The 21,780-nt window shown below is 41.7% G+C and overlaps 1 protein-coding gene across 3 annotated transcripts in view; it reads left to right on the top strand.

Annotated features, from left to right (window-relative positions):
- Positions 1–21,780, top strand: part of SPNS2 (SPNS lysolipid transporter 2, sphingosine-1-phosphate) — a 144,755-nt gene that overhangs the window by 76,740 nt on the left and 46,235 nt on the right. For all 3 annotated transcript variants that reach the window (XR_013223906.1, XM_077296484.1, XM_077296485.1), the window contains exon 3: positions 13,330–13,466. Coding sequence is in view for 2 of the 3 variants with exons in the window: in XM_077296484.1 (XP_077152599.1) it covers positions 13,330–13,466 (137 nt within the window). In the remaining variant the exon portion in view is untranslated. The remainder of the gene's footprint in view (positions 1–13,329; positions 13,467–21,780) is intronic.

Raw genomic sequence — 21,780 nt, 5'->3', positions numbered from 1 at the left:
AGCAGATTAGTGACCACCAGCAGAACGAGGGTGTGACAGCAAGTAGCTTCCTGCTTAACGTGACATTACACTATCTGATCAGCTTGGTCATGGTTGTCATTGATCTAGGTGCCTATCTGTTGTAATGTATGAAAACTGAACTGGAATTGACAGAAATAATTGTAAAATTTGTCTTTCACTGTGTTGTTTTCTCCTCCTAAATTTCCCACCATCTATTTTTATAACATTTCCAATGAATAATTATGTAAGTGGGTTTTTTCCTTTCATGTAAAGTATGTCAGGATTAAATGCGTCCTCTGGTGTGTGCGAGTGCCCAGCAATCCCCATCGCAGCCATTGTACGCTGCTGACTCATCTGGTCAGTGCATCCTTTCAGGATATCCTCAGTGTGTCTGGGGACTATGTGTAGAAAGAACTGAGCTTCGGGGAGGGAGAAGTTCACAAAGTTCACAGGCAATATTTTTTTGTCTGATACGTATCCTCGAACACACCCAAGCTCTGATTCAGCAGCTTTACCTGGATTTTAGCTGGAGAATAATTGTGCTCATCACATATTTTTTTTAAACGTCCTAATAATGTGATATTTGTGATCATGAAACCTTTTTAAATCTGTGAATTTGGGAGAAAAATAATAGTGGGTGTGTGTGTTTTTTTTTTTTTTTTTTTTTTTTAAGATGTGGGCAAAATCCCAGAAACTAAATTAAAGAAAACTTTTACCAATGGGTAATTCTAAATTTTGCCACTCAGCTGTCTGCCATTGAAGATGGCTACAGTCCTCATCGGTATCACAGAATGTATTTGGCCTTTTGCACACATCCATGCTTAAACACGTACCTGAAAATCCATGTGACTGTTTTTACCATCAATCTGATTCATTTTTGCTATCAGTGTGGCCATCTGTGTTTTTCCGGTATGGATAAGAAATAAATGACAAGATAAACCTTGTAAGTAATAAGGGTGAGACGTAATGTGTTACCATGTGGAGACATGGGCATCAAACTTTGCCATATGTTACAATAACATTCCCATCTAAAAAATGACATCTAATGTTATTACTATTAACTAGAGATGAGCGAACATGAACCTAAAAGTTTTAGGTTCGTACCGGACCGTTAGTGTCCGGTGTTAAACGCCCAGAAGTTGAAAGAGATCCAAAGTTCGGGTATCCATTGTTTTCAATGGGGTTCTGGTTCAAGTTTGGGTACAGTTCTGATACCCGAACTGAACTTTAGACTAAAGTTTGGGTGTGTACCAAAGGCCGAACTTCCATGGATCCGCTCATCGCTACTGTTTTACTTACATTTTGGAGATTATCAATATTTTCCATCTGAATTATTTAGTGACTGTTAGAGAGATCGTGGCATGGAAATTTTCCTTAATTCTATTCATTACTGTAAATACAGTTGAGAAGTATTTACATAGATGTATCTGAATAACGCGGTACCACAATATAATTGTTTATTGTACATCGTATCTCATTTTTTAAAGTCCTGAGCTATGCCTCAAAGGGGTTGTTCAGTCTTCTGATAAGTCTGCAGTCACTGCAAATTTCTGAGTTCTGACAGTGCGTGGTGCGTACGCTGTCCGGATTCACCAGTATTTTCAGTGAAAGCATATGGTCACATGACCACAAATAAACAATTTGCATACATGTGGTGAAATACCGACTATACGTGCTTGGCCTCACCCAACTCACTCGTATTGAGAGAGGCCGGTCACGTTTAGTTGGAATCTGGCCGGAGTTATGCAAACTTTTGAGTCTTGACAGTGTGTGGTGCATACGCTGTAAAGATTAACCAGCATTGTCGGCGAGAGTGGGCAGTCATGTGACTACAAGTATGCAATGCGCATGTATGCGGTCAAGTGCCTAATATAAGTGTTTGGCCTCTCTCAATTCGCTTGTATTTTGGTCGTAAATATGCACATTTCATACTTGCGGTGACTTTACCTCCCGCTCTTGCCGGCAGTCCCTGTAAATCTTGACAACATGCGCTCCACATATTGTCAGGATTCAGAAGTCTGCAGCCATATAGTAACTGCAGACTTGTGTCAAGTCTGGACAGCCCCTTTTAAAATAGCTTGTCAATGTATACTGCACAGAAAGTACATGCATTCAAAACAAATTTACATCACGTTGTGGACAATTGTCTTCTGCTAAAACAGGACCGGTATAATTTTTACAGAGACCAGAACAATATGTGCATGGATGTATTTCCTTGCTGGGATAATACTACAGATTTCATTAATTCTGAACTCCTATAATTGACTAAAATTGAATAGTTTCAATTGATGATAATGATAATCTTTGTCATTGTATCCTGACATGCGGTAATTAGTGTCAACAGACAGCTTTATTGTGGTTGTTGCACCGCCGCATATTATACCAATCAATGATATAAAGGAATCATTGACAACTTTTGTATAATTACTCAGTCGTTAGAAAGAAAAAAAAATTTGGACATTTCCGAAAATGATAAGCCCAGCATAAGAATAATACCAAAACATTAACGTTGAAAGATTTGTATGAATCACAAACTAGTCACTTGTTTCAGTTAAACATAGTCACTATCTGATAGCCACAAAATGGGATTTTGTCTGTTCCTACGCCAGAGAGGAACGCTGTTAATATTTACTGCCTTGGTTGAGAATTTAATGAGAATAGCTAACACATATATTACTTGCCCATGAGCGCTGAAAGGAGTTGTGGCATGCGAGCTGTTAAAATACACATTAATCTATCAGGCTGGTTTGCCTCCGAAGAAGTCTCAATTTGCCTTTGACCTCTGAGACTTCATGAAAATTCTTCCCAGCAGGTGGAAAGCTTTGTGTGAAGTGTTTCAGACTTTGGTTACAAGATTAGATCGTTGTCTCATGATTACCTTGGAGAGGTGCTGTAATTGAAAGTCTTTTAAGAACATCCCACCAGACTTTCATTGAGATAGACTTGATACGGTGAAGAGGAGATAGAATCAAGCTGGCCAAATCTCAATCTGTTTGCAACTTCTCAAGTTCTCTCTACCGGGTCTATGTCATCTTGACAATTGAATGTTTAGAAAAGGTTTCCCCAGACCTTTATTGGTGATCAAGGTTGTCCACATGGATGACTCCAATCAGGAAAGATCTATCTAAATATTTTTCATAGGGGATTTACCTGAAAGAAGGTTGCATCCTTTTTTGCAATACTGTTTTGATGACTTTGAGTATGTGCACATGTCCAGTAGTGATCAGTTACGATGGATCCAGCAGGACACACAGCTTTTAAGTCCATCATTAAATAACTGATCTGTGATGCATTTTTTTTTCTTACATTGAAGTCTGTGGAAAATGGATCCATTAATTAGCCATCCCTTTTTCTTTCATTTGTAACATCCATTTTTTTTGCTTACTGGATGCAGTAGGCAGGGCCTGTTTTAGACAAACTGGGGCCCTGACCAAATGTGGGGCCCCAAATGCTCACATATTGCTCCATCACACAGAAATATTGCGCGGAGTTCAGACCGCTAAACGATCGTGATCAACAATATTAAAGTTGTTCAACGCTTGTTTCCCGGCCTCTTTATAATGGACGAGGAAGAATGATGGGCACAGAACGATCAATAAGTAGATCAATCTGTCTCCATACAGTATCATGTTATAAGCAGCATATCTGCAGTTTACACCGAGCGATGTGCCGAGAACAATGATTTCTGTTCTGGCATAAGCAATCCAATCACTTGATGAATAGGTAGCATTTTTCTTGTTTAGTATATTACTCCCCATAGTCCTCCACATAAAACTATATGGCGTGCATTATACTATGTGCTCCATATAGTATAATTTGCCCCATAGTCCTCCATATAGTATGTGCCCCATAGCCTTCCATATACTTTAATACACTCCCCATGGTCCGCCATATACTTTAATACACTCCCCATGGTCCGCCATATACTTTAATGTACTCTACATGGTCCACTGTATACATTAATACACTCTACATTGTCCGCCATATACTAGAATACACTCCCCATAGTCCTCCATATAGTATAATGCATTCTCCATGGTCCTTGATGGAGTACAATGTGTCCCCCCCACACAGTATAGTGCAGCTCCCAACCCCCCACACACAAACACAGAATTATGCAGCCTCCACACCCACAGCATAATGCAGCTCCAAACACCCCCCCTCCGCCACACACACACACACACGCAGCCTCCACCTACAGACACACACACACACACAGTATAATGTAGCCCTCCACACAGTATAATTCAGCTGCACATGCACAGTATAATGCAGACACACACAATACTTGCCTCTCACAATTCCCCTGCTGCTCTGGCTTCTGCAGAGCATCTCATTAGCTCCATTGCTGGCACAGCATGGCGCATGATGAAGTGACATCATCGCGCGCCTACTGAGTCCGAAGCTGAAGGGAAATGATGGGAGAGGGAGCGTATCTGACACTCTCTCCTCCAACACTGCTTTCTTTCTTTCAACTGTCCACATCAATAAGTTGAATACGCAATGCAGGGAGGGGCGGCGCCCTGCCCCTCTTAGGCTACTTTCACACTAGCATTGTACGACGCTCGTCGCAATGCGACGTTGCGACGTACTGATGCAAACTGTGAGTAAAACACAACGGGGGCAGCGGATGCAGTTTTACAACGCATCCGCTGCCCCATTGTGATGTCCGGGGAGGCGGAGTTCCGGCCGCGCATGCATGCGCATGCGCAATGCGTCGCTAATGCAAGTCTATGGAGAAAAAACGCATCCTGCAAGCAATTTTGCAGGGTGCGTTTTTTCCCAAAACTACGCATTGCGACGTGCGTCGTACGACGCTAGTGTGAAAGTAGCCTTACGGACACCATAGCGGCCGACCTGGCATGCCGCTATTGGTAGCACGCTGGGGGGGCCCCTGGGAGAGCAGGGGCACTATACAAATGCCTAGTCTGCCTGCCCCTAACATCAGTCTTGGCAGTAGGCAAAAAAACAGATCCTTTACAAATGAAAGAAAAACTGATTGCCAATTATGTGATTTGTTTTCCATAGACTTCAGTATTATCTGATCTCTGCTGGATGCTTTTTTTTCCTATATAAAACGGACTAAAAGTTATGTCTGCACAACTTTTTTGCCAACGGATTGCTGGTGGATCCGTTCTAATGGATCACTACTGGACATGTGAACATAGCCTAAGAGTCATATGCACATAGCATGTGTAAGGGTATGTTTCCACAGGCCATTATCGGCAGCGCTTTGGACACAGCTCTGTCCAAAGCGCTGCCTACTTTTGTACGCACGGTGATTCCGCATGTGTTCATTGAACCATGCGGAATCGCCGCATTCTATACATTGAACGGTGATATTTATCTTGCGGAGACTGAGCGTCTCCACAAGATAAATTGACATGCTGTGGTCTAGAAAGACGCACCGCATGTGCAGTTACACAGAGAAGCCGGAGGCATCCCTGCACGCATAGTGGAGATGGGATTTCATAAAATCCCATCCACTGTGCTGTAACATCTGGGCACTGCGGATTGGAGGTTGCGGCTGTACACAGCGTCCAATCCACAGCGAATACTGACCGTGGAAACATGCCCTTACTCTGAAATGCTGAGGCGTTTTCACAGAGAACATACGGTAATTTGAAAAACCAGCCAGGGACTAGGTATCTCGGCTGATTAATGAGAGGCAGGTCTCTGGCGGCTTCCATACTGCCCTACTCCCCTAGATTGACAGATCTCTACCTTTTGGTATGTGCAACTTAAGGTACCGTCACATTAAGCGACGCTGCAGCGATAGCGACAGCGATGCCGATCGCTGCAGCGTCGCTGTTTGGTCGCTGGAGAGCTGTCACACAGACCGCTCTCCAGCGACCAACGATGCCGAGGTCCCCGGGTAACCAGGGTAAACATCGGGTTACTAAGCGCAGGGCCGCGCTTAGTAACCCGATGTTTACCCTGGTTACCAGCGTAAAAGTTAAAAAAACAAACAGCACATACTCACCAGCGCGTCCCCCAGCCTCTGCTTCCTGACACTGACTGAGCTCCGGCCCTAACAGCACAGCGGTGACATCACCGCTGTGCTTTCACTTTCAGTTTAGGGCCGGCGCTCAGTCAGTGTAAGGAAGCAGAGGCTGGGGGACGCGCTGGTGAGTATGTGCTGTTTGTTTTTTTAACTTTTACGCTGGTAACCAGGGTAAACATCGGGTTACTAAGCGCGGCCCTGCGCTTAGTAACCCGATGTTTACCCTGGTTACCAGTGTAAAATATCGCTGGTATCCTTGCTTTTGCTGTCAAACACGGCGATACACGGCGACCTAGCGACCAAATAAAGTGCAGACCTTCTAGCAGCGACCAGCAATTTCACAGCGGGATCCAGATCGCTGCTGCGTGTCAAATACAGCGATATCGCTATCCAGGTCGCTGCAACGTCACGGATCGCTGGCGATATCGCCTAGTGTGACGGTACCTTTAAGGTACCTTCACACGAAGCGACGCTGCAGCGATAGCGACAACGATGTCGATCGCTGCAGCGTCGCTGTTTGGTCGCTGGAGAGCTGTCACACAGACCGCTCTCCAGCGATCAACTATGCCGAGGTCCCCTGGTAACCAGGGTAAACATCGGGTAACTAAGCGCAGGGCCGCGCTTAGTAACCCGATGTTTACCCTGGTTACCAGCGTAAAATCTAAAAAAAACAAACAGCACATACTTACATTCACGTCCCCCTGCGTCCACTTCCTGACTGACTGAGCGCCGTACAGTGAGAGCAGAGCGGTGACGTCACCGCTGTGCTGCTTTCACTTTCACTTTGCGGCGCTGAGTCAGAGGAGGAAGCAGACTGCAGGGGACGCAATGTGAGTATGTGCTGTTTGTTTTTTTTACATTTTACGCTAGTAACCAGGGTAAACATCGGGTAACTAAGCGCGGCCCTGCGCTTAGTAACCCGATGTTTACCCTGGTTACCAGTGTAAAATATCGCTGGTATCGTTGCTTTTGCTTTCAAACACAACGATACACAGCGATCGGACGACCAAATAAAGTTCTGGACTTTATTCAGCGACCAGCGACATCACAGCAGGATCCTGATCGCTGCTGCGTGTCAAACGAAACGATATCGCTAGCGAGGACGCTGCAACGTCACGGATTGCTAGCGATATCGTTATAATGTCGTTTCGTGTGAAGGTACCTTTAGTGAAAGGAATCTTTATGGAGAGAAGCAGCCAGGAACCTGCCTAGGGCTAGTCAGATAAGACATTTAGTCCCCGGCTGGCTATTCTTTTTATTTTTTATTTTTTTTCAATACATGGCTACAGTAACGCAACCAGTGTTTTGCTTTTTTTATTATTTTTTTTTTTTTAAAGATCTATCTTGAAGTACAGAATTATTTTTTTTTGGGAGGTGGGGGGTGAGTATAACAGATGTTATGTACGGCAGCATGGTGTTGTGGGAACCACGTACTATTTTCTCTATAATCCAGATCCATAGACAGACTCAAACAGTTGTAATAGGTGTGTTACAACAGTATGCTCTGTTTCAGACAGAAGAGAATACAAAAAAGTCTGACAATTTTTATTACCCCACACTATTTGTATTTGTATTCACTCCTCAAGTACATCAGTATATATGCTCTTCTGCTATATAAACATTTGGTGCCAGTGAAATTCATTTCTGTAGACTGTAACAAATCTTATCATAGTTTCAGTGTTGAGTGCGGGCTGTCAAAACAGAGAATATTGTACTTTTCACCTTTCCGGAGTGGATTTCTTTCTCACTATCTCTGACAAAACTTACCAAAACATTAGCACATGTTAATTATAAGCAGTTGTACTTGCTTTTTGAGTTTTCGTTGACTGTTGCTTCTATTCAGCTAACCTATCCAGAGGAATCTTGAGATAATCATCTAGGAAGTTGGGGTTTCGTAGGAAACCTACAGAATGTAGAGATTTCCTATAAGGTAAGTCATAGGGGAAGACACACTTCAGTCATCTTGAAAAAGTTGTTAAAATACAGCCTACTGTTCAATTTTTATATCGGTGTGTCTAGAAAGAAAATCTAGTTAAATTCCCAATATAGCCATATATAACACATTACATTGTACTGCTGAGGTGAACACTGGATCTGGGTCCCATAAATCTTTTTGGCCAACTGTAAGGTCTCATGCCGATGTCCGTGGATCTCTGTCCAATTACGGACCGCAATTCACAGACTGGCCACAGGTCTCCCGACCAGATTGTGACAATTTGTATTTTCTATGAGGTTGTCATGCTTGTCAGGAGAACCCCCCATGGCCAGTCCGTGCATTGCAGTCTGTAATCGTTCTGAGGACCTGCAGCAATTCCTTGCATTGTAGTTTATGATCAAACTTAGATCCACGGCCATGTGCATGAGCTCCAAGTTCTCGCTCCCTTTCTCGTGCTCTCTCTCTCTTGTACATCCTTTATGCTTTTTTGCGCTCTTGCGCAGTTGTTCAGAAGGCTGATAGAGCTCATGCGTCCATTATGTTCTTCATTACAGTTTAGTATAGATTCAGCAGGTTGAGACATTCTTTACTTTCCGGTGAGGCCTTTTAAATTCTAAATATGCATTTATCTACTGCTATGTGTTTTTACGTCCATGCCCCAATGTCTTAACACCTTACACTTAAATTTTTGTTTAACTACCTGTTTTTCCTATTTCATAATAACATGTGCATGTCAAAAGAGCAACTGCTCCTCTAGACAGTTTGGCTATGTGCGCACGTTCAGTATTTACTTGCAGAAATTTCTGCAAGGTTTTTGCATTTCTTCACAGGAAAAACACTGCAGAAAAAAAGTGCGTTTTTGCCAATAAATATATTTAAAAAAACTTTTGTGATGTAATTTCTTTGTTCAACACCACCTTTTCATGCTGATGCAGTGTGGCATCAGGGTAATGGGATTAGGGCAGTAGCTGTCATTGACACTTTGCTCTAGGCTAAAAAGGTGTCAGCCCGACACCCTCATTACTAAGCTGATAAGTAAACACACACACACACACACACACACACACAAAGGTACACACATTGTCACCAGCCTATGTAGCAGCGTTAACAAAACGAACATACACAGGCTGTAACCAAACAACTGTTAATTTTAAAGAAAAAAAATGAAAACCAAAATTGCTTGGGCTCCCGCTTAATTTTAATAACCAGCAGAGGGAAAGCCAATGGCTGTGGGCTGATGTTAATATTCTGGGATGGAGCCAATAGCCATAAAGGTTCCCAGGCTATTAGTGATGAGCGAGTGTACTCGTTGCTTGGGTTTTCCTGAGCATGCTCGGGTGACCTCCGAGTATTTGTTAGTGTTCGCAGATTTAGTTTTCATCACGGCAGCTGAATGATTTACAGCTATTAGCCATGCTGAGTACATTTGGGGGTTGCCTGGTTGCTAGGGAATCCCCACATGTAATCAAGCTGGCTAATAGCTGTAAATCATGCTGCTGAGGCAAATTAAACTTAATCTCCGAGCAGTCATAAATACTCAGAGACCACCCGAGAGTGCTCGGGAAAACCCGAGCAACGAGTACACTCGCTCATCACTACAGGCTATGAATATCAGCTCACAGCTGTTTGCTTAGCCTCTACTGGCTAGTTTACAGGGGGACCCCAGAAAAAATTGACATAGGGTCCCCTTATAAAATCTGCTGTACGGGGACTGCCATGTTCTGCCGTGAGAACTCCGGTGACTTCTCTCATGGCAGCTCAGTGATACACTGACAGTAGGTAATCACTCTCGTAGTGTATCGTCCGGGTAGAGCGGCCACATCTTCCGATGTGACTGTTCTACACGTGAGATCGCTGTGGGACACTCGGGATTACATGGACAGGTGAGTATGTGGTGCTTTATTTATTTATTTTTTTTTCTAGGAAACGAGGGCATCGGGGATTTGGTGTTAGGTGAGTATAATGGGTTTTTATTTTTATTAGAATATGTATGTAATTATTTTACTTTTTTTTTTTTTCAACTGAGAGCACAGGTAAAGGCAGAGGAGACTACGTCTCCCATCAGCAGCACCTGCTGTCACGGTTATCAGTGACAGCAGACGTAGCCCGATGGGAGTAGTAGTCTCATTAGCCTGCGCCTGCTGACCTGTGGAGAGCATTTTACCGCAGGTCACCGATGCAGGTCACCGATGCAGGTCACAGCTGCGGGGTCACGCTGACATCAGACAGCATGATACCGCAGCACTCTGACCGACAGTCTGCAGTAGCGCTACCGAGGGTTGCAGTCACAGTTGTGGGATCACGCTAACATATGACAGCATAACCCCGCAGCGATCTGACCGACTGTCTTGGCGGTGGTGGTCTTACCGGCGGTAGCGTTACCGTGGGTCGCAGTCACAGCTGAAGAATCACGCTGACTTGTGACAGCATGACCCTGAAGCGTTATGACAGACTGTCTTACCAGCAGTAGAGATACCGCCTATAAGAACCACCGTGGCAGTGTTTCCCACGCTGTCACACAGATGACAGCGTGTGAAACACCATAGGAAGCTGGTAAAAGCAAAACAAATACGCAAACATTTTTATACCTGTGTTTTTGCTGCGGATTTGACTGACTAATTTGAAGTCAATGGGGAAAAGGCTGCAAAACGCATAAAGAATTGACATGTTGCAGAAAAAAACACACTGCAAATACTTAAGGAAATTTACTGATCATGTTCACAACACTTCAGGATTGTCATTGAATTAGCTTGCATAAGGATTCCATAGTGTTCTTGGCCCATTTCCACGCCGAAAAAACGCTCTGTGTGCACATAGCCTAATACTGTTTTAATTACCGTATATATTCGAGTATAAGCCGAGAATTTCAGCCCATTTTTTTAGGCTGAAATTGCCCCTCTTGGCTTATACTCGAGTCATACCCAGAGGTTGGCAGGGGAGGGGGAGCGGCAGCTGTCTAATAATACTCACCTGCTACTGGCGCGGTCCCTGCACATCCTTGGTTCCCGGGCGCCGGCAGCTTCTTCCTGTAGTGAGCGGTCACATGGTACCGCTCATTACAGTAATGAATATGGACCCGACTCCACTCCCATAGGGGTGGAGCAGCAAATTCATTACTGTAATGAGCGGTACCATGTGACCGCTCACTACAGGAAGAAGTTGCCGTGGAACAGACGTGCAGGGACCGCACCGGGAGCATCTTATGGGGCCATGTGCAGCATTATATGGGGCAAATATCTCTATAAAGCATCTTATGGGGCCATAATCAGCATTTGTGGAGCATTATATGGGGCAAATGTGTCTATGGAGCATCTTATGGGGCAATAATGAGCATTTGTGGAGCATTATATGGGGAAAATGTCTGTATGGAGCATCTTATGGGGCCATAATCAACATTTGTGCAGCATTGTATGGGGCATATTTTAATATGGAGCATCTTATGGGGCCCATCATATACTGTATGGAGAATTATATGGGGCGTATTTTGTATGGAGCATCTTATGGGGCCCATCATGAACTGTATGGAGCATTATATGGGGCTCCTGATTCAATATGGATATTCAAAACACTTAAACTACTGATGTCTCAATTAATTTTACTTTTATTGGTATCTATTTTTATTTTTGAAATTTACCAGTAGCTGCTGCATTTTCCACCCTAGGCTTATACTCGAGTCATTAAGTTTTCCCAGTTTTTTGTGGCAAAATTAGGGGTCTCGGCTTATACTTAGGTCTGCTTATACTTGAGTATATACGGTATGTACTACAGGATGATTACTTTTGTTGCGCAAGTTAAATTCCTTGTTTTCTTTCAGATAATGCTGTGCACCACACAGGTGCAACATTGCAAACTAACATAATTTCAGGATATTGTTTGATCAGTGTTTTTTTTTAAAGTTTTTACAGATTTCAGACTACATACCATCTAATCGGTCAACATTTTGGAGACTTGAATAGGCAGCTTTTTATCCCGTGCACTCCAAATCATTCTTTTCATTCATATTAGTTGTAAAAAAGGTATTCTCATCTCCAAGATCCTATCCCAATATGTAGTATGTGTAATAATATTAAGCAATACTACAATTAGAAATGTAGTATAGTTTTTTCTGATTAACTATGTCACTTACCCCATGTGTAGGGCATTGCAGTAGCTTAGATATCCATGGTTATGGCCACTGACAACTTGCTGTCACTGAGTGGCCGTAACCATGGATATCTAAGCTACTGTAATGCCCTGCACATGGGGTAAGTCACATAGTTAATCAGAAAAACTATACTACATTTCTAATTGAAGGTATTTGATAATATCATCATTACACCTACTACGTATTGTGATAGAATGTTGGAGAAGGAAATACACCTTGAGACAAATTCTTCAAAACAAAAATAACATAATATACAGATGTAAGTTTCCACAGCTCCATTTTCAGCTTGTTTGACAAAGCACTTCTGGGTCAGCAAGTGGCCAGTTCTGTGTGTGAAGTGGGCTGAGAGATTGGCTCATTCCAATAGCTAAGCCAACCCCCTTCTCTTTCAATTCTTTGTATATGGGCAAACAAAGCAAAAAATCTGCTCACCCTCCTAGTAGTCGGCCATCATGAGCTTGGCAGGTGCCCAGGGTCATGCAGGAGAGTCAGTCCCATAGATGGTATCCAAAAATAGTAGAGGATCCAGCAATTATGGCTGTATAATTAAAAATAGTATTTATTTTAAAAAATAATATACTTTAAATACTGTGTATTCTATATGGTATAGCTACATTGGAACCCGAGTATTTCTCATATTCTTAGTTCTGGTCAAGAAATGAGTACCCTGTTGATCTACATGTTACAACTTTATTACCTGGCAGCTAAAATACATAAGAGACAAGTATATCTTATGGCTAATGAGATTTAGGAATATATAATCTGCACTCTTTAACAATAATTATAATTTGCTTGCCATACACCTTCATGACTTCATTTTCATTCATTATCAATTCATTAGATACATTTTCAAGTTTTAATCCTGAGATTCCCGTCACTTGTCAGAAAGGTGTCTATTAATACAATATGGTAAACTAATTAAGTTTTATATGTATCGTACATATACTTATATGCAGAAGATTGTTCTTCAGCTGATTTAAAATGGGGCAATTTTTATATATATATTTAATATTTGGTATTTTTCATGACTTCAGTGCTGATAGTATTTGTATTCCTGCCAAAATTATATTGCATAAGGATAAGACTTTTATTTATCTACAAAAACCTCAATCATTTGTCACTGTAACGACCCTGACCATTTTAGTGCGTTGGTGTTTTTGCTGTTTTCTGTTGACTCCTCCAGTAACTATGGCTATATATAAGTGCAGTGCTCATCTATCACTAACTGAAACTTTTCTTTGGCAGTTTTCATCTGTAGCTTCATGGTGGCAGCTCCAATATTTGGTTACTTAGGAGACCGCTTCAACAGAAAAGTGATCCTGAGCTGTGGGATCTTCTTCTGGTCAGCCATCACCTTCTCAAGTTCCTTCATCTCCAAACAGGTAGGATATGCATGGACTGAACTTTGAGATGGTAAAAGGGCATTTAGTCATCAGGAATGAAAGGGTCAATCTACTGTAGTAATGTCTTATGTTATTACAACCCTCCATCAGAGAACTCCGCGTATCGTACCAACATATGGTTTATATCACATCATCAAAATATTGTCATGCAGGAATGTACAGATTATGTATTTGGTTATTAGCTGTACGGAAAGGTCATATGCTTCACAGACTGGGCTCTATAAAGAGATGTTAACAAATAAAGAGGTTTTACATATAGCCATATTTCATTGCTGTCATTTTCATCTTTTATTCCATTTTTTTTCTTCTTAAAAATCACAGGATTCATACACTAATATTAATTTAGGGTTTAACACCATAAAATAATGCTACCAGAAGCTTACGCTCACTTTTAGAAATCTGAACATTGTTTTTGAAGTGTGTTCCCTTTTCTCCAAGAAAAAAACCCACTCCTATTCAAAATGCAAAAAAAGTTAATCCCATGCATAATTGGTAAAGGTAACTGTGTTTTTTATTTATGATCCTTTTGACACTAATAAGAACCACGTGAAAGAGACATTGTACAACCAGTGTGTGTGTAGAAATGTTACTTTATTTTTCGCGGTCAGTAGTGTGTCTTTATAGTGATCCAGTAGTTTGTTTTTAAGCACAGTATATGATAAAAGTGTAATTTATTATATGAATTACTATCACATGTATATAGGACGACTATTTCCAGAACCAAGGTCGTTCACTGGTTTGTAGCTCACTAGTTTGGCAAAGCTGTGGTGGGTGTAGGGGTAGCAGATGCATCTGAGCTTTGGTGCTAGAGAAACCCAAAAGCCCCTCTTCCACGAAAGACTTTAGTAGTATAAATATGACACTGTAGGTAAGAACCTTGTTATAAATTTCATATTGGGGCCCAAGAGCTTTAAAGGGGTTATCCCATGGATAGAGTACATTTTACTAAATAGATCTTGGTATTATAATATGTTTCACAATTGGACGTTTTAATAAGATGTTCCTGTCCTGAGATAATCTTATAAATGTGCCCCAGCTATGTACTGTGTAATGACTGTGTCTGACCATGCAAAGCTGCTCTAGTTCATAGTCTGCACATGCCCAGCTCCTGTTCGGGTGGGAAGGAGGGGGGGAGATAAATAACTTATGTATAGTATACAGACAGCAGGGGCTCACAGTTGCTGCTTTCTGAGGCAACACAGTTCTCTGCCTGGGGTTCCTGCAATGTCTTCAGCCCTCTGAGCTCTTCATGAATTAAGTTTGTGAGGTAGGAGCTCCAGTGGCCACTGGGCTTGTATGTCACTGACTTCATTTATTAGGATCTCACAGGACTAGTGACCTGGCAGAAACACTGACTCCTGTGATAAAACAAATAGGCAAATGTTACCTCCAGAAAGTAGAAGCTATGAGCCCCCTGCTGTGTCATCTGTATTCTCACTTATTATAAGTGACTTATGCTTTCCCTCTGGACAGGGGCTTTGGTATGTGCAGATGATGAACTGGAGCAGTTCTACTTGGTCAGACAGGGCCATTACACAATACATAGCAGCGGCATATTTAGAAGATTATCTCATCACAGGAACACTTTTAAAACCTCCAAGTGTTCAAGTTATTATTCCAAGATCTTTTAATTAAAATGTAAGGTACTTTGTTCATGGGAAGATAGATTGTAAATGTGAGCTGTTCGTCCTATTGGGGCCAGCTTAACAGAGTTATCCTAAAACTACCGCCATGTAAAGGCTCATATGGGGTATTTTAAAGCTATTTGAACATCTAGTTAGGCCACATTCTTAGACACTAATAAAAATGTATTAGCTCAGCTGAAAAGGTAACACTGCAGGTATTGACACTACTAGGCCGGGATCAGGTGCTGTGGTAGTACATGTTCCTGGTAATTACTCTTCTTTGTTATTCCAGAATCCTCTGTTATATGGCACTGGCTCAGACTTTGTTACAACCTGTCATTCTCTCTTCTGTAGTAATTATGACATAACCACTCCAGAGAATTACAAGGCAACATGAGGGTGAAATGTGAGAGGTGTCACATTCCTACAGAGATTAACTGGAACACGGAGAGTCCCCGCCATTCTAAAGCTTTCTTTTTCATTTTAATATTTGCATTCCAGTAGCACATGTTTTGTCACACCCTCCTCTGATGTTTCCTGCATGAATACATCCATAGTCCTTTGTTTTAGTTTCCATAAGCTCTTAGCAGGCAGTGTACAGTATGTGATCACACTGGTTACAAGACCAAGGTTAAAAAGCACCTTAGCCGAGCACAATGCACAGAAGTTAGTAGGTGTACAGGGATTAAAAATGATCTCTCAACAATGGCATATATGGTATTTTTTTCTTATTTAGGGCTGAATCCACCAATTAAGAGGGTAGAGGTTTTGATCCAAACCTTAGGCCTGCAGTATGCATCAGTATGCATACATAAATGTCAGCTGTACCCAATAATTTTGGAAGGACCAGTCTACCATCTATGGGGATGTCCCAACTTTCCCCAACTACAGAGGTCAGGGAAACATGAACGTTCGATTTCAACATGTCCTATATGTTGTTCTTCTAGGAAACAAGCCATTGCCAGAGGTGTTGGAGAGCGCCTAATACCCCTCTTGCTATTGTCAACACATGCATATTCAGCCGAATCAAGCCAATATGCATATAATGGGGTATTGGGAAAAATAACTGTTCTCCAATCATGCATTCAGCCCTACATATTAAAGAGATGGCCACCGTACTTGTAGATGTCTTAATCCTAGAGTTTATCATATTTCTGGGTTACCCTTTTACACGGGCCAATATTGCATTGCATTGTGAAAACATGTCTGCTTATCATAACTATTATGCAGGGCTTAAAGTCCTCATTGGTCTTCAGCGCATTGCTTTGTGAAAATAAGGATTGCTGCTGAGAACATGCAAACTGCATGGGGGTGAAGAATCACAGGGTCATTCATCCCCATACACGCTACACATTAAGATGACTCGCGCAAGTAAATGGAAGCATAATAACCTATGAATAATCTGTTGATCAGCACTTGTTACGGTCAGATTATTTGCCTATGTATTAATGTTTAACAAGACTATCAGTCCTTACTGGAGTGTTTAATGATAACCATATAGATTACTATGTACTAGGAACTTTTGTTCTGTTTGGTTGGATTGTAGGGTCTTACAATAGCTTGTTCCAAAGTACTCTATCAATCTTCTACAGAATTTACTTTATCTTCATTGTAGTACCAAAAACGTTAGACCTTTCCTATGCAATAGAACAAACCTATCTCCGCAGTGAAGCATTTAGTGGGGAAGATTTTTTTTTGGATCCACTGATATCAGATGTTCTGGCCAGGAGAAGCCCCTTCTGCTACCTCAGTGCACTGTTCATATGCTATTCCTAATAAGCTCCATGCACACTTCACCTTTGGTTCATAGTCATAAAATGGTAGAGTTGGAAGGGACCTCCAGCCTCATCGTGTCCAACCCCTTGCTCAAAGCAGGATTCACTAAATCATCCCAGACAGATGTCTGTCCAGCCTCTGCTTTACGACTTCCATTGAAGGAGAACTCGCCACCTCTCGTGGCAGCCTGTTCCACTCATTGATCACTTGGTTCAGGCAAGTGTTCCTAATAGAGAGGGCAGTAAGCTGCGGTGGCTTATCTTCCCTTGAGTAGGCCAAACAAATGTTTCCTGAACATGTCGTTATGCGGTCTGCCGATCCCTTCAAAGTCTGATGTGAGTGTCCTCTTTAAGGTTATGATATACTGAACAAGAAGACAGATCTTCTCACAGGCTGAAATCTCATGTCTAAGGGCACCTCTCACTCAAAGCTTCTCGACCATACTACATCTGGACCTCTTTCCCTATAAATTCTAGTCACTGGTAGTTTTATTTTGGATGGAAACCTATTGAACAATCTTAAAATAGACTCCCCACAACCAGAAACTGCTCTGAACACAAGGATCGCATATCATCATCATCATCTCATTTTCCATTCATTGTGAATATCCTCCGGTTTTATTTGTCTAAATGTCCCACTTTATTATCCTCAATGAAGCAAGTTTTTTTGTGAATTACATTAGCTGAAATAAGCACTTTTTCTCACTGTGTTAATTTACAGAATCTACTGTGTGAGAATCACATTAATACCAGGGACTAGCACCAAAATGAAAACAAACTTATTGCCTGAGCTAGAAGAGCTCGGCTATTTCATTAGTCCATTTCCCACGTGTACTGTATATTCTTGTTTTATTGGGTCCCCTGATTATATCCACTATTATTATTCCATTCTAAGTATTCCTGGCCCAGCCTCCGAATTTAATAATTTTATCCAACTGTGTAGTCCTTTCAATAAAATTCCCAGGAACACCTTTCTAATTTGGTAGATATATCTACGTTCTATATCCTGCCCAATCATCACAAGCCTAAATACTTGTTGAAAATATAAGTTTAACATTTTTTTTATGTTGGTAATGTCTTATCCACCTACAAAGCTGGTGGAATTGTGCTCCAAAGGGCCCATATATTGTTTTTTCCCAGGTGCCCATTTCTCTCTGTGGCTGCCATAACCGGTTGTGTATGGATAAGGGCTTGTGTATACTGGAGCCTGCACAGTGTGCACAGCGTCTGTATGAAGCAATTTGGACCCCATGCTCTGTTGTACAGGCACCTTCAGAAGCAACACTGTACGGTAAAAAATGGAGCATATGCCTGGCTGGCTACTTTTGGTAGCGGCCAGCTGATCACTAGCTATGCCTTTTGAACGCCTCATACATATGCACACTCTGCTTGGCTGATCATGCATGTTATAACAGGGAGAGATGAGTAAATTGCTGGTTGGGGCTTACTTCCCTGCAGCACAAAGCATAGGAAATCCAATTGCCCGATCATTCATTGGGAAAGTCTGCACATCCCGATACACATTAGATGGCTGGCGCTGGGTTCAGCGGATGTTATTTTATAGACTGCATGAGCAACTTCTCTTTACAATGCTCCATAGTATTTCCTAAGAAATAATAAAAAAACAAATTAAGATATTTTTTTTTCTACTTATGGCATGATCCAGCATTTACAATTATTTTGTCATTATTCTTTTTTTTTCAAGATCTGGGTAGGTTGCACTCCATAGCTTATTATATAGGTTACAATAGGTTCTAGGATCCATAGGAACTACTAGAATGCAACGGATAAAGGTAGAAACTGTACACCAAAAGGCACTGAAATACTTCAAATGTGATTATTAGTGATGAGCGAACGTGCTTGGATAAGTTATCTGAGCATTGTCGTGTGATAACGGCGTGACTTCGGCGTGCTTAAAAAATATGTTCGAGTCCCCGCTGCTGCGTGTCTCGCGGCTATTCGACGGCAACACAAACAGGGATTGTCTGTTTGTTAGGCAATCCCAGCATTTACTGCGGCTGTCGAATAACCGCAAGAAATGCAGCTGCGGGGACTCGAGCGACTTAAAAAAAAGATGCAATTTCTCCATAAAACTGGAGAAGCTTCGATGATGAATCGGGCCTATGTGTTATTCCAGTTTTATGTTTTTCTGTAATTGTGTGTATTTATATAAGGGTACAACTTTTAAAGGAAGTTGTGGATATGATTGGGAAATATGAGGCCCTTTGAAGAACTGAGCTCTCTAATATCTACTTACACTTCTTTATTCACATAGCTTAAGGCATAACGCATTCCATGTCTGTCCTGGTTCCACAGCTCTCACAGGCTGGAAGAGGATTGTACAATGATAGAACCATAATCCTGATGTAAAGGGTCTAAGGCTGGAATGTCAAACTCAAATACACAGAGGGACAAAATTGAAAGCTTGGACATAGTCGCAGGCCAACCTTGATATTTGTTAAGGGAAAACTTCAATAGTTTTTTTTTTTTTAATCAAATATAACAAACTTTCGCCTGGAAAAAACTTAAAGGGGTTGTCCCACAAACAAAGTACATTTTAATTAAGAGCTCTTAGAATAAAATATTGACATATCATATGTTATGTAAGAGCAGTACAAAGCTTATGGCCCAATCACCTAATTTAAGTATGTAATAAAGGATAAAAAACCTTGAATATTACAGAAAGCATGATTAAAAAAAGTGCCCCTAAACACAGTATGATACCCCCACAGTTAATTCCTCCACACGCACGGTATGATGACCCTACTGTACCCCCCTCACTCAATTCCCCCCCAGCAAAGAATGGTGACCACGACAAAGTATGACTCTCCAACTGTAATCCCAACACAGCCCTCCATACAGTATAACAGGGCCCTGCATTGCCTTCCATACAGTATAATGGCCACAAAAATGCTCCATAGAGTATAATGGCCCCACATAGTGCTCCATAGAGTATAATGGATCCCACATAAAAAAAAGTAAATACTCACCTCTTCCCATTCCCCCACTGCTCTTGGCTCTCCATGGTGTCTTCAGATCCTCTGCAAACCTTGGTACAGGGGGTGCTTTGTAATGATGTAAATGCGCCCGCTTCGCTGAGATGTCAGACGCAGAGAGAGAATGATAAAGGGAGCATCAGGTGGTGCTCCTTCCTCCATCATTGCTTTCAACGGTATCAGCATTTAGGATGCTGATATAGTTGAAAATGTGATGTCAGGCGGGTGACCTGCCCGGCATTGTGGGCCAAATATACTCGGGGACCTGACCAGCATCACGGGCCAAATATGCTCACCCTACGGGCCAGATTTTGCCCGTGAGCCAGAGTTTGACATGTAGTCTAAAGCATGCATTGTTTTCCACTTTCCCCTAGTGGATAAAGCATCTTCATGTTGTATTCAGACACCTTCAGATATCTCTTTGGGCATGAAGACAAATATTGGCATGCAATCCCACAGCGGTGTTACCTATTCTCATGCAGACTGCGTAAATAATACACAAAGTGCATAGCCTGAAGGACAGAGACCTACTACAAAGAAATGCCATGATGTTTTATCAATGTGTAATGACCTAGGTCTCCACCACAAAGGCCGATGGGCTTTCTTGACCTGTGTATGTCTAATTTTCCTGGTTACAGTCACATGAATGCTTGACTTAAAGGGGTATTTCAATTTCACTAAATAGTTATTCTCTGTATGATGAAAAGTATCAATTCTGAATTAATTTTTCACATTTTAAAAATCTGCTGTGTAACTCTCACAATGACCAGGACTGATTTGATATCCACTAGAAGTAGGTTCCTATTGAGCAATCTTGAAACCTGTAAGGAATTGGTACGGAAAGTATGTTGGAAATTTCTTTAACGTTTCCTCATACTATGAACATTTATTCTTCTAAAACTGGAATATCTTTTTAGGACTAATTAGCAGCTCTAATCTTATTAAAGGGGACCTGTCAGTGTACTCCATCTTTGCTGTGCGGAGAGAAGTCATCCGGCGGCAGTACCAGATAAGTCTCGTATTTCCCCATGGTCCCCAGCCAGATCTCTAAACTGATATTTCTAAAATGCTGGAGTATTTCAGGGAAAACTGAACCTGGCTGCAATGGTGCAGACAGACTGATTCGTATTGATCACTTTTTGGGCAGCATTAGTGGGCTAACAGGTTCCCTTTAAAAAGTAAAATACTTCCGTATATATAGAGCTCAATGGAACAGGCCACAATTTTGTTTCTCAGATTAATGAGCTATCAGAAACTAAAAATCTCTGCCTGCTTCTATATGATATGGGAAGCAAATATGAGTGCATTAGAGGGCTCATGTACCTCATATTACACCCAAACTTCAAATGCTGATGATCACTAAAGGCATCTGTATAATCCCTATAACAGCACCATTATGGCCATGCCTCTACTGTAACATGCAAAATTGTGAGGACAGATTCTCTGTAATGAAAACGTTTAAAATGCCACCTACCTTTTGTATCATCCTACAATCTAATATATAAAGCTGAATGTGTGTGTGTGTGTATGTATGTATGTATGTATGTATGTCCGGGATTGGCATCTGAACCGTAGCAGCTACAGCCACAAAATTTTGCACAGTCACACGTCTGGACCCCGAGAGCGTCATAGGCTATGTTGTGAGGTGAAATTTTAACCCCGCGCTTTCCAATTCACCAAACAATTTTGCCCCTATCTACATAATGGGGAAAAAGTGAAAGGAAAAGTGTTGGAGGCGTCGCAGCTACAGGCACAAAATTTTGCACAGTCACACGTCTGGACCCTGAGAGCGTCAAAGCTATATTGTGAGGTGAAATTTTAACCCCGCGCTTTCCAAGTCACCAAACAATTTTGCCCCTATCTACATAATGGGGAAAAAATGAAAGGAAAAGTGTTG

Source organism: Ranitomeya variabilis, chromosome 3 (assembly GCF_051348905.1).
Source record: "Ranitomeya variabilis isolate aRanVar5 chromosome 3, aRanVar5.hap1, whole genome shotgun sequence".
NCBI classification, from domain to species: domain Eukaryota; kingdom Metazoa; phylum Chordata; class Amphibia; order Anura; family Dendrobatidae; genus Ranitomeya; species Ranitomeya variabilis.
The sequence above is the reverse complement of the archived record's forward strand: the minus strand, read 5'-3'. Positions and strand labels throughout refer to the sequence as shown.